At 44.9% G+C, this 13,990-nt stretch overlaps 1 protein-coding gene across 1 annotated transcript in view; it reads left to right on the top strand.

The window, feature by feature from the left end:
- Positions 1–13,990, top strand: part of Atp9b (ATPase phospholipid transporting 9B) — a 144,751-nt gene that overhangs the window by 37,485 nt on the left and 93,276 nt on the right. The window contains exons 7-8 of the mRNA XM_090352949.1: positions 2,999–3,050; positions 6,609–6,703. Of these exons, the coding sequence (XP_090209075.1) occupies positions 2,999–3,050; positions 6,609–6,703 (147 nt within the window). The remainder of the gene's footprint in view (positions 1–2,998; positions 3,051–6,608; positions 6,704–13,990) is intronic.

Below are 13,990 nucleotides of genomic sequence, written 5' to 3'. Positions count from 1 at the left end.
TCCTCCATGACAGGCTTGTTGATTGAGATGGAAGCCTTGCTAACTTTAGCTTCAGCTGCCTTCCCTCTGTTTTCACTCCTGAGTAATTGGGATTACAGCATGAGCAACATGCGTGGCTGTATTGGTACTTCTCAAATTATTCTGTAGATTGATGCTATTCATCTCAAAACCCAGCTAATTTCTTTTTAAGACACCGACAAGTTTCTTTAATGCAGCGGGCCCAGTAAAGATGAACAAGTTTTACATAGTCATACTTTTCCAGTTCAAAACACAATATAAAATTGCAGTAATCTAAACAGTGTTGACCTAGTATATAATTACCGGTTGAAATGCATGGTCCTTTGACACTTGATGTAGCTGTTTTAAAAGTTTAGTGGCTGGGGCCCGGAGTTTGGCCTAGTGGTAGAGTGCTTGCCTAGCATGCACGAAGATCTGGGTTCAATTCCTCGGTATCCCACATACATAGCAAAAAAAAAAAAAAAAAAGCCGGAAGTGGTGCTGAGACTCAAGTGATAGAGCTCTAGCCTTGAGAAAGCCCAAGGACAGTGCTCAAGCCCTGAGCCCAAGCTCTGTCCATTCCAGTGTCCAGAAAGCTTGGGCCAATTCAAAAGTTGTATATTATTAATGATACTCTGTCACCTGAATGGATCTTTGACACACACATGCAAGGTAGCCCTCACTTGTATATTTGGAATGTGAATAGGCAATACTCATTCCCTGTGGGTATCCAGATTTCCAACATTATTGAAAAGACCATAATTTCCACAGAAAACAATAGTGTCAAAGCCTCATAAATCTGGCATCCATTTATTTCTAGACCCTCTAGTTTTGATTGGCATAACTGCCTATTGTCTGTGAATTCCTCTGGTATAATCTTATTATTCGGTAGGTTGTAGTCAGACCTGAAGCTCATTTTGGTATTTCTTGATCTGGTATTTTCCTGTATACATGTGGAAAATCTTGTCAATTTCCATCAAAAAGAAAACAGGCCAAGGCCAAGTTTTTTTTGTTTGTTTTTTTTAATTAGATTCATGGGCTGGGAGTTTGGCCTAGTGGTAGAGCTCTTGCCTAGCATGCACAAAGATCCAGGTTCAATCCCTCAGTACCACATACATAGAAAAAAAAGCCAGAAGTGGTGCTGTGGCTGAAGTGGTAGAGAGCTGGCCTTGAGGAAAACCGAAGGACAGTTCTCAGGCCCTGAGTTCAAGCCCCAGGACTGGCAAAAAATATATATATAAATAAATAAATAAAAATTAGATTTGTGTTGAACATATGGCTTGATTTATGGACATTAGAGTTTTTTGCAGTATTGTACATTTTACTTGCTGAACATGATATGTTTAAATTGTACTCAGTTTCTTTCATAATATTTTGTATTTTTATGTAGAGATCTTGAAAAATATTAGTTCATTTTAATGTTGATTTTTTAAAATGGACATTACTCAAATATCTTCTTTCTTGCTATTACAGGTACATATCTATATCTATATATTTATCTTTGCATGTGCCTATATAATGACGTCATGAATTTTTGCTCCCATATTTAATTATATTGTATTTTCTTTGGGGTTTGTTGCCTATTTTTGTTTCTTGGCTTTAAGAGCATGTGTTTTCTTTAATAGGGATATTTTCCTCTTTATATCTTTTCTGATTTTGTCTTCCTACTCACTTTCTTGTTGAAACTTTTATTACTTTCCAATTAAAATTTTCTACAGTTTCCACTGTGGCCTCTCCCTTGGGAGTCTGTTGATCTTAACTAGCTATAATGTTAGGAATAGTTTCATCCAAAGTGTCTTTTTACTAACTGTCAAGAAGACCATTTCATTATTATATGTGTCTAGTTTTTGTTTGTTTGTTTGTTTGTTTTTGTATAATAGGAGTTTAAACTCAAGACATTTAGTGTGCTAATCAAGCCTATACCACTTGAACCAAGCCTTGCTCCTTTCTTTTTGTTCTGTAGTTTTCAGCGAGGGTCTCACTTTTCACTTGAGCTAGCCTTGGATCATGATCCTACTACTTGCCTCCTATTGTGTGAATCATTACACCCAAATTGATTTTTGAAGTGAGGATTCACTTTTTGCCCAGGCTGTCCTTTGAACCTTGATGCTTTTGGTCTCTGTCTTTGGGGTAGCTGGGATTACAGATGTGAGCCACTGCACCTGGCCTTTATTTAGTGCTTAACAAACAAAAACATGTGAAGTACTTTTTCAGTGATGCACTTTTAATTCTTATTTAATTTTTCCTTTAGGTTTTTCAGTTGGTAAGATTATTTATAATAATGAAGTGACTAGTAAACCTTTTTGCATGTTACAGGCTATCTGAATTGCTTCTTTTTCGTCTCATGAAAGCATAGATCATGTTGTGATGCTTTCGTTTGCCTAACTTCACATTTGTTTATTCATGCCTGTTTTCTGTTTATTGATGATGTTCTTTTTTGGGGTTGACCTTGGCCAACCCTGTCCTCATTTTCCAGAGCCTCGAGCTCTTATTAGGCTTTTTCACTCATAGCTGGTGCTCTACTTGAGTTGTGTCTCTACTTCCAATTTTTTTGCTGGCTAATTGGAGGTAAGAATCTCTCCTAGATGGGCTCCAAAGCTCGGTTCTCAGATCTTAGTCTCCTGAGCTGCTAGGATTGATTGTATGCAGGAGCCATCTGGGCCCAGCGGAGGGTGCAGTTTTCGTAAGGCACTAACTGCCCTGTTAAGTGACTGAGGTGTAGCAGAGCTATGTTACCTAGCTGGATACTCAACATTCTGCATAAATGGAGTGTTTGTATGTCAGCACTGAATGCCATCTGCAAGGGTCACTGATAGTTAAGTCTTGGCGGTTCAATTGAAATATGGATCTGAATATTAAGTTTTCATCTATAAATTAAGAATATTCAGCAGATATTTAGTTCAAACCTTCTTTTAGTTTTATTAGCTAATTCTGCTTTGGAATGGAATTGTGTTACTATATATCAGTATATGTAATTAATATTTTATACTACTTTTTGCAGAATCAAAGAATTCCCTCTGACATGGTGTTTCTTAGAACATCAGAGAAAGCAGGTATTATTTTTATTTCTTTTATATTGTTGCTGATTTAGTATTTTGGCACTTTTTTTGTTAAACCACTTTTAATATTTTTGGCTTTTCACTTTTAGTTTGAAAAAATCCTGTGATATATTGCATATTATTGCATATTACCTGTTTAGCCTTGGTCAGCTCTGGAGTGTAAATTTGCACGGTCTCAGTATGGCTGAGCTAGTCAGTATAACCTGGGTGAGTTGGTCTATGGCTCTGTTTTTGACTATGTATTCATATAGAGTTACTCTATTGAGCCAACCGAGGATTTTTTAGAATATAAATGAAGCTGTTGATGGATCTGGTGACTGATGGCCTAAATTCCAATTAATCAATTGCTTCATCAATTTCTTAATTCAGATCAAATATCTCTTGAGTGCACACAGTTCTGTCAGTGGTATTAGGAGAAATTAATGCTTTCGAACTAATTTTCATCAATCTCTTATAAATGCCAATATCTTTTTCACTTGTATCCTAACTGATGACATTTTAGTCTATGTCTTTGTGACATATTACAGTACCTCAGCTGTCACCTGTTAATGGGCCCTAGGGGTGGTAAATGATATTGTCTTCATCTAGGTTGTCTCTGTAGTAGTATTCATCTTGCCAGATGGAAATTTTCATTCAGAGCCATTAAGTCATATAAATGATTTTAAAAATTAAGCTTAATGGCTAATGATCTGGTATTATATCTGCAAAGTCAATGTCTGTTTTTTTGTTGGTCATCTGCTGCGACCCATCTCTTTCAGAGTTGTGCAGCTGTGAGCTCTGCAGGCCTCCTCCTAGTGCTGCAGGTGACTGGTTATGCTGGGATAGGCTTGGCATCACCATTTTTTTTTTGGTAGTCCTGGGCTTGAGCACTGTCCTTGGATTTTCTCAAGGCTGGAGCTCTACTACTTGAGCCTCAGCACCACTTCTGGCTTTTTTCTATGTATGTGGTACTGAGGAATTGAACCTGGGTCTTCGTGCATGCTAGGCAAGCTCTCTACCACTAGGCCAAACTCCTGGCCCCTTGGCATCACCACTTTATGAGACTGTCCAGTGTGACATACCTGATCTTAATGTGGTGGTCATTAAACCTGTCCTCCCCTGTCAACCCTTGTCAGTTATACAAAATAAAATGAAGTAATAAGAAGTCTGTAATAGGATATAGGCATACCAGTTTAATATTCACTTTTGTTGACCTTCAGCTCACAACAGTTATATTTAGTGCTTTCTGTGAAAAAATTATTAGATTGGTTCTTGTAATGCAGCCAACTTGTTCCCATTTGTTCCCACTTCTGCAATACCTTGAGCTCCAATCATATCACTAGGAATTTAATATTAACTATGCTTAGGAAAAAATGTCATTTTTCTCCTAAATTTTACATAGAGCATATAATTAGTTAGCATGAAATGTATCTTTCAGAGGAAGGCAATTATACATTTTGCAATGTTTAATATGTTCGCAGAGGTCTTTAGATTTAGGTCCCACTTTGAGAAACAGTGTTAGAAATTTAAGACATTCTAGAATCTTATCTGTTATTTAAAATTTAGAAGACAAACCCAGGGCAAAGTGGACAGAATAAAATTGGAACTCTCTGGGCACCAAAGGGTTAGGCCTGTAATCGTAGGTGCTCAGGACCCTGAGTTGGAGAGAATTGTGGCTCAAAGCTAACCTGGGCCAAAGGCTTGCAAGACACTATCTTGATCAAGTTAAAAATGATGGAGCACATCTATCATTGTAGCTTTGTATAGGAAATGCATATAGGAGCATTGTGGTCTAGGCCACCCAGAGATAAATGTGTAACCCTTTCAAAACTTACCAAAGGAAAACGTGGTAGAGTGCCTACCTAACAAGCCCAAGGCCCTAGTTTCAACCTGAGTACTGCCAATCTTTTTTCTTAAACTGGAAAAGTGACTCAAATGAATTCTCTTTGTGATTAAACATGAATTTGTTATGTTTTTATCTGCTTCCCTTAATCTTAAGAATTGATTTTTTTTAAACATTTGGTGTAATTATGTTTTCAATTCTGTAAAGTATGTGTGATTTTCAAATGAACTTGGCTGTATATACATATCTGCTTATGCACATCTAAAGATGTGTAGATACCTACATGAAGATACACAGGGATTCATGCACTTGAAAAGATGTACATAAACATTCATGTGGATGCATTAAGCTATACTTATGCACATAAAGACACTTGTGTCAATAGCATGCACGTGTAGGTATACATACAGCTACATGCATGCACATAGGAAGAGGTATACATAAACAGATACATGTAAACACAGGGTACACACATAGAACTACATGTAGACTGACACAAGGATTCATGCATATAGACAGATAACACACACACACACACACACACACACACAGATACCTTGTATACACAGCTACTTACATACAGATGCTCATTAAAAACCTCATGTATACATATATACACACACTGGCTCTCCCTCACCTTCTTTTTCTTTCTCTGCTCTTCCATTGCTCTTACCTAAAAGGTAAAACTTTACGTATAATGCTCTGTACCTTTTTTCTTCCCACATTAGGACACTGAGATTTGCTTTTGTTTTGTTTCTCGTTTTTTTTTTTCTAATTGTTGCCTGTACAACTTTATTCAGCTTCTCTAGTCATCTGTCCTTAACCTTTTGTTGTTATAAACAATATTGCACACGTCACTTTGTATATTTGTTGTTCTATCTGTAGGGAAGATTCTTTTTTTTTTTTTTTTTTTTTTTTTTGTGCCAGTCCTGGGCTTGAGCTCAGGGCCTGAGCACTTTCCTTGGACTTTCTCAAGGCTAGAACTCTACCACTTGAACCTCAGCACCATTTCTGGCTTTTTTCTATGTATGTGGTACCGAGGAATCGAACCCAGGTCTTTGTGCATGCTAGGCAAGCACTCTACCACTAGGCCAAACTCCCTGCCCCCTGTAGGGTAGATTCTAAAAAAGGATGTTGGGCATGGTCTCAGGGTAAATAGCTTTTTATAATTTGATATTTGTTCATATTTGAAATTTGTTGGTTGCATTTCATTATAGCTGTGCCTTTCAATACATGTTTTATTGTGGTAAATGTAGCATTTATTTTAGTAAGGTAATATTATTTGGACGTTTTTAATATATATGTTATTATCAAATCAGATTAAAAGTAAAAATGGTATAACTTTTAAAAATGTCAGTTAACATTATTAGACAAGGCTAATTATTAGGGCTAGGGGTATAACTGAGTTTCTCTAAGTTTACCTGAAACCCTGGGTTCAGGCCCCCGTGTTATGGAAATATATACACGCATGCACATGCACACAGCTACATAAAAAACTTCTATAGGCAACAGCACCAAATAGAATATAAACAACTGCAAACGTTTAGTGACTATGTCTTTTTCCCAGACTTGTTCTTTGAGTGAAACAGTGTTATCTGAAATGAGTCCTGTAAAGTTCTTTGTTCTGGGAACTTCCTGTTAAGCTGTGCTTTGACTGTACTTACAGCTCAGGGGAAACTTCTGCCATGCACTTGTTCCAGAGTGGTGACTTTTTCTCCTTTAACTTCAAGGCTCGTGTTTTATTAGAACAGACCAGCTTGATGGAGAGACTGACTGGAAGCTGAAGGTGGCGGTGAGCTGCACGCAACGGCTGCCAGCTCTGGGGGTGAGCACCACCGAGACCATGCACCCCTTTGTTCTTTGGCAGTAGTATCTGGGTGGTAAGGGTGTTTCTGTTGACACCTGAGAACTTACTCCTGTCTTGAAGATAAACGGTATCATTGCCTTATTCCTTAGGAAGGATCATTTAAAATGGTGCCAGAATAGCTTCTGTGTTTCCCAGCTTATAATCTGTTTTAGGTAGTTTTGAATGGGGGAGATTAGATGTTGCTCACTGGTTTACTCCTTAGCTGTGTGGAATACAGCAGCTACTCCTGCCCCAATGCAGCCATTAAGATGTTGGTTTGGGAGAGTTGGAACCAGGTTTCATCCTGGGTCTAACTTGCCCTCCCTTCCCCATTTCTTTTCCATCTCCTGCTGCAATTGAGGCCATGTGGTGTTTACTGTGTATTCATGTACATGTAATGTTGATCTCAATGTTAGAAACTGTCTTGTATGATTGTCTGGTATTTTGTGGATGGTAAAGGAAGACAGATTGTCTAGGAGTAATGTTTTTCTAAGCAGTATTGGTTAAGGGAAGGAGGGTGAGTGCTTACAGGTGAATTGCTCTATCTCATCTGGTTTGTTAGGGCAGGAATAACTGCCCTATTGCACACAGCTTGTAATTCTCAGGGGTGGTAGGAGCCTCCTCATTCTTCTTTGTGTTAGACTTTTTAGAAACAAAATATATTCAGCATGTTGAGGACTTGGAGATAATTTGTTTATTGAAGCATTTTAGTGTGGCCCATATTTCAGGTTGTTCCTGAGTTAGAATTTATTCCCTGTGTGTTCTGTATTTTTGTTAAGTAGGTGCTCTAACCCTTGAGCCACACACACACACCCAACCCTTTTTGCTTTGGTTGTTTTTGAGATAGGGTCTGGAATTTATGCTTGGGGAACCTGGACTACTATCCTCCTATTTATTTATGCTTTCTGCATAGCTGGATGACAGGTGAGTACTGTTATGCACAGCTTTTTATTTTGCTCCTCATCTTTGCTATTTCATGTTGGTGTTTGCCACTTGAAAATTATATGTAGATGTGTGTATAGTATAAAATGAGACATGTACAACTATGCAGCCTACCTTTAATTTTTTCTATCTTGGACACAAACATTTTTGTGTGTATTTGTGTATATGTAGGACTTGGAAAATATTTTGTTAGGCTGAGGGTTACACATAGGGCCTTGCTTATGCTAGACAGGTGCTCTACACTGAGCCACATCCTGGCATATTCTGTGTATATCTCTTGTATATTATGTTACCCTCTATTCCCACCTTGCTAACTTGATCTTCTTAAGTCTTATTCTTAAATTTTATTGAGTAAGTCAAGGTCCTGTGTACTTCACTGCTTACTTAGTCTTAGTGCTAGGGAGGGCATGCTTCCTCTAGCTCTTTGGCAACCTACTACACTCCTTAGTTGTTCAGAAGCACCTCTCAGCTCTTGACTAGTCAAAACAGCGATGTAGGGTGGTGTATACCTGTCTCCCCTGCTACTCAGGAAGCATGTGGAGAGTGTTTGAGACCAGGCCATGCAAGGCACTAGTGAGACCCCCCCCATCTCAGCGGACAACGTTGAGTTTGTTTCTGGGTGTCTGTTATCTCAGCTGCATAGTCCAGAGCAGGTCACATGAGACCCTACCTGGAAAATCCAGAGAAGGCCTGGGGTATGGCTCTAATGGTATAGTATCTCTTTAATGAATCCAAGTCGTCGAGTTTCAACCTCATTTCTGCCAAAGAACGACAGCAGAGAACAGTGGAACCCTGTGCCCTTCCTAGCCCTGCAGCTTGCCCCTCTATGCCCGGGCCAGGCTGAATATCTAGTGTTGGCATCATGAACAGTTGCGAGCTGAGCAGTTCAGTGTCCATGAGCATCTCCTGAACTCAGAGCCTGTGTCTCTTCTCCTGCCCTGTGAGGTGTCCATTTGGATGCAGGAATGGCCAGGGCGGTCACACAGCCGTATATGTGCTCTGTGGTGGCAAAGTAAGGGATAAATATCATACTAGTTAATAAAATACTCCTTGCAGCAGTTCTAGCTCAGCATATCTGTGTAATATGATGTATAAGTATTTTAAAGTGGTTTCAGATGGCTCTTAATTTTATTGTGGACATACACAGGACAGTGGAGAGAGCACAGATCCCAGGCACTGCCCTGACAGGGAAGGCGCTGATCCCAGGCACTGCAGAGCTGGGTGCCGGGGGGGGAGGTGGACACTGATCCCAGGCATTGCAGGGCTGTGGGGGGGGGTTGGACACTGATCCCAGGCATTGCAGGGCTGTGGGGGGGGGTGGACACTGATCCCAGGCGTTGCAGGGCTGTGGGGGGGGGGTGGATACTGATCCCAGGCATTGCAGGGCTGTGGGGGGGGGTGGACACTGATCCCAGGTACTACAGGGCTGGGGGGACACTGATCCCAGGTACTGCAGGGCTGGGGGTGGACACTGATCCCAGGTACTGCAGGGCTGGGGTGGACACTGATCCCAGGTACTGCAGGGCTGGGGTGGACACTGATCCCAGGTACTGCAGGGCTGGGGTGGACACTGATCCCAGGTACTGCAGGGCTGGGGTGGACACTGATCCAAGGTACTGCAGGGCTGGGGTGGACACTGATCCCAGGTACTGCAGGGCTGGGGGTGGACACTGATCCCAGGTACTGAAGGTTTGGGGGGGTGGACACTGATCCAAGGTACTGCAGGGCTGGGGGGGGGGTGGACACTGATCCCAGGCACGGCAGGGCTGGGGGGGGCACTGATCCCAGGTACTGCAGGGCTGGGGTGGACACTGATCCCAGGTACTGCAGGGCTGGGGTGGACACTGATCCCAGGTACTGCAGGGCTGGGGGTGGACACTGATCCCAGGTACTGCAGGGCTGGGGTGGACACTGATCCCAGGTACTGCAGGGCTGGGGTGGACACTGATCCCAGGTACTGAAGGTTTGGGGGGGTAGACACTGATCCAAGGTACTGCAGGGCTGGGGGGGGGTGGACACTGATCCCAGGCACTGCAGGGCTGGGGTGGACACTGATCCCAGGTACTGAAGGTTTGGGGGGGTAGACACTGATCCCAGGCACTGCAGGGCTGGGGGGGGGCACTGATCCCAGGTACTGCAGGGCTGGAGGGGGGGTGGACACTGATCCCAGGTACTGCAGGGCTGGGGTGGACACTGATCCCAGGCACTGCAGGGCTGGGGGGGGGGCACTGATCCCAGGTACTGCAGGGCTGGGGGGTGGACACTGATCCCAGGTACTGCAGGGCTGGGGGGGGCACTGATCCCAGGTACTGCAGGGCTGGGGGGGTGGACACTGATCCCAGGCACTGCAGGGCTGGGGGGGGCACTGATCCCAGGTACTGCAGGGCTGGGGTGGACACTGATCCCAGGTACTGCAGGGCTGGGGTGGACACTGATCCCAGGTACTGCAGGGCTGGGGTGAACACTGATCCCAGGTACTGCAGGGCTGGGGGTGGACACTGATCCCAGGCACTGCAGGGCTGGGGGTGGACACTGATCCCAGGCACTGAAGGTTTGGGGGGGTGGACACTGATCCCAGGTACTGCAGGGCTGGGGGGTGGACACTGATCCCAGGCACTGAAGGTTTGGGGGGGTGGACACTGATCCCAGGTACTGCAGGGCTGGGGGGGGCACTGATCCCAGGTACTGCAGGGCTGGGGTGGACACTGATCCCAGGTACTGCAGGGCTGGGGTGGACACTGATCCCAGGTACTGCAGGGCTGGGGGTGGACACTGATCCCAGGCACTGCAGGGCTGGGGGTGGACACTGATCCCAGGCACTGAAGGTTTTGGGGGGTGGACACTGATCCCAGGTACTGTAGGGCTGGGGGTGGACACTGATCCCAGGCACTGAAGGTTTGGGGGGGTGGACACTGATCCCAGGTACTGCAGAGCTGGAGGGGGGGTGGACACTGATCCCAGGCACTGCAGGGCTGGGGGTGGACACTGATCCCAGGTACTGCAGGGCTGGGGGGTGGACACTGATCCCAGGCACTGCAGGGCTGGGGGGGGGCACTGATCCCAGGTACTGCAGGGCTGGGGGGGGGCACTGATCCCAGGCATTGCAGGGCTGTGGGGGGGGGTAGACACTGATCCCAGGTACTGCAGGGCTGGGGGTGGACACTGATCCCAGGCACTGAAGGTTTGGGGGGGTGGACACTGATCCCAGGTACTGCAGGGCTGGGGGGGGGCACTGATCCCAGGCACTGAAGGTTTGGGGGGGTGGACACTGATCCCAGGTACTGCAGGGCTGGGGGGGGGCACTGATCCCAGGTACTGCAGAGCTGGAGGGGGGGTGGACACTGATCCCAGGCACTGCAGGGCTGGGGGTAGACACTGATCCCAGGTACTGCAGGGCTGGGGGGGGCACTGATCCCAGGTACTGTAGGGCTGGGGGGTGGACACTGATCCCAGGTACTGCAGGGCTGGGGGGGGGCACTGATCCCAGGTACTGCAGGGCTGGGGGTGGACACTGATCCCAGGCACTGAAGGTTTGGGGGGGTGGACACTGATCCCAGGTACTGCAGGGCTGGGGGGGGGGCACTGATCCCAGGTACTGCAGAGCTGGAGGGGGGGTGGACACTGATCCCAGGCACTGCAGGGCTGGGGGTAGACACTGATCCCAGGTACTGCAGGGCTGGGGGGGGCACTGATCCCAGGTACTGTAGGGCTGGGGGGTGGACACTGATCCCAGGTACTGCAGGGCTGGGGGGGGGCACTGATCCCAGGTACTGCAGGGCTGGGGGGGGCACTGATCCCAGGTACTGCAGGGCTGGGGGGGGGCACTGATCCCAGGTACTGTAGGGCTGGGGGGTGGACACTGATCCCAGGTACTGCAGGGCTGGGGGGGGGTGGACACTGATCCCAGGCACTGCAGGGCTCGGGGGTGGACACTGATCCCAGGCACTGCAGGGCTCGGGGGTGGACACTGATCCCAGGCACTGCAGGGCTCGGGGGTGGACACTGATCCCAGGCACTGCAGGGCTGGGGGGTGGACACTGATCCCAGGCACTGCAAGGCTGGGGGGGGGGCACTGATCCCAGGTACTGCAGGCCTGGGGGGGGGATGACACTGATCCCAGGCACTGCAGGTCTGGGAGGGGGAACACTGATCCTAGGCACTGCAGGGCTGGGGAGGGGTGTAGGCGGTAGTGATCCAGGGCACAGTAGACATTTGGGAAATAGTTTTCTGGCTTTTGTGATCAAGCAAATTTATTAACAACCATGAGACCTCAGTAATTTTCAATAAATCATGACTTGCTGATTTATTTCAAAAGATCCATATAGCAGTAAACAATACCATTTACATTTAATTAGTTTTATTGAACAAAAGGCAATTTTATTTGTAATGAACCACATGTTATGATCAAGGATGTATTTTAATGACCTTTAAGTAATGTGAACAAATGTTGCCCTTGACCTAATAGCAGAGGCTTTCCTAGATTATTGAAAACTTCAGAATGATTTTTAAATTATCATGAAAAGCCTCAAATGACATTCTCATTATTGTGTCATTATTCAGTCATTTGATGTCTAATATACTAGATGAAACACACTCTTCTAAATATTCATGTGCATGGAGAAAGGAGGATTGTTGCTAGCTTTTTCTTTCCTGTTTTCAGATGTAGTCTGGTATAAAAGGTTCATGGTTTGAAAATCACTGTGACTGTAGTTTTTTAAATGAGGAGTTATTCAGCTGGGCACTGGTAGTTCGCACCTATGTTTCTAGCTACTTGGGAGGCTGAGAATGAGGGGATCACAGTTTGACACTAATCCAGGCAGAAAAGTTCACAAGACCCCTCCTCAGCTCTTAGCCTGACACAGTGATGCATGCTTATCTTTGTAGGCACAAAGGAAGATAAGATGGAGAAGTTTGTAATTCCAGGTCAGCTCAAGCAAAAAGTCTAAGATTCCATCTCAACAAAAGAACCAGGCATAGTAGTGTGCACCTTTCATCCCTGCTTAAAACGGGCAGATCAAGATCTGGGTAGGTGCCTTAGAGTCTGCCTAGCAGACATGATACTCTTTAAGTTCAAAGCCCAGTACCAAAACATTAAGTAAATAAATAAATGCAAATAAGATAAAGTAGGAGTCACTTCAGATTTGCTATATCATACATAAGCTATTTTGGCAACTTATTGGATGCTTTGGACCTTTTTCTACAACTGTCACATTAAACTAGTTGTTGCTTAACTTGACCGTAAGTTGTCCCTGTGTGGTCTTACGGTGCAGTTGGAACTCTTGCAGTAAGCTAATGTTTTCAGCCCTGTTCCATCACCTCTGTTACCTGGTGACTAGAGAATCAGTCTTCTTTTTCCCCAGCCCTGGAAGGGTTGGCAGTTTAGCATCCATAGTTGAGTGTACTTACAAGAATTTGAGAAACAGGTAAGGCGGTGGTGTCCTTTGGCCTGTTATGTTGTCTGTTGGCAGGTGTCCTCATTGAGTCTGAGACCTTGAGCTGTAGCTTGGCTTCAAGGTTTGTAGGAGATCAACCCTGTGCAAGTGGTCTACACACCTGGTGTAATGCTCTTTTGTCATCTAGCAGTCTTGGTCCTGATAATGGCATCTTTCATGAAGGATTGTTTTAATAATGATCCAGAGTGATTTTGGAGGTTCAGCAATAAGCTTCATCTCTTTGTCTGCCTTTGGATCCCTTGTGTTGTGCATGTGAAATCCTTCTGTTGTAAGATCTAAAATTTTTCTGATTCATGCACTGAAGCTTGATGAATACACAGCCCAAACGAGGTAGTCCAGTGCTGCTCTGACAGCCAAATCATACTTGACATGTGACATCCCACACTGGAGAAAGGACTGCCTAGAAGGTGAGCAGTTTTGCAGTCCCCATTCCAGGCTACAAGGTGTAAAGGAAGGTGTTCTGCTGCCATTCAGAAGCCTGAGTGGTCCACTCTCTAGGTCCCCTTCACTCACAGAAAAAACACCTTATGGACTGCTTACAATACTTAAAGGAAACTCAACACAAAACTAAACTTCACCACTGTATTCCACATTTAATAATTCTCACTAGTGTCCAGCCCCTTCCCTAGTGCCCTGGGGAGAGTTGGGTCCTTTTTCCCGCTGTCTCAGTAGACATGTCCTTTAGTCAGCTAATACAAAGTCCATCCACCACAGAGCTGATCTTAACCTCCTGTACTGTCATATGCTATTTGAGCGTACCACGTGAGGAACTTGCTAAGGCAGCATGAGGGGAAACCTCTAGCTAGTTTTGGTGATAAAAGTCATTGTGTCCCCCCCAGTCTCCAAGGTTTTGTTCTTATAAAATGATGGC

This window comes from Megascapheus bottae, chromosome 19, assembly GCF_031878675.1.
Source record: "Megascapheus bottae isolate mThoBot1 chromosome 19, mThoBot2.hap1, whole genome shotgun sequence".
NCBI lineage: Eukaryota > Metazoa > Chordata > Mammalia > Rodentia > Geomyidae > Megascapheus > Megascapheus bottae.
The sequence above is the reverse complement of the archived record's forward strand: the minus strand, read 5'-3'. Positions and strand labels throughout refer to the sequence as shown.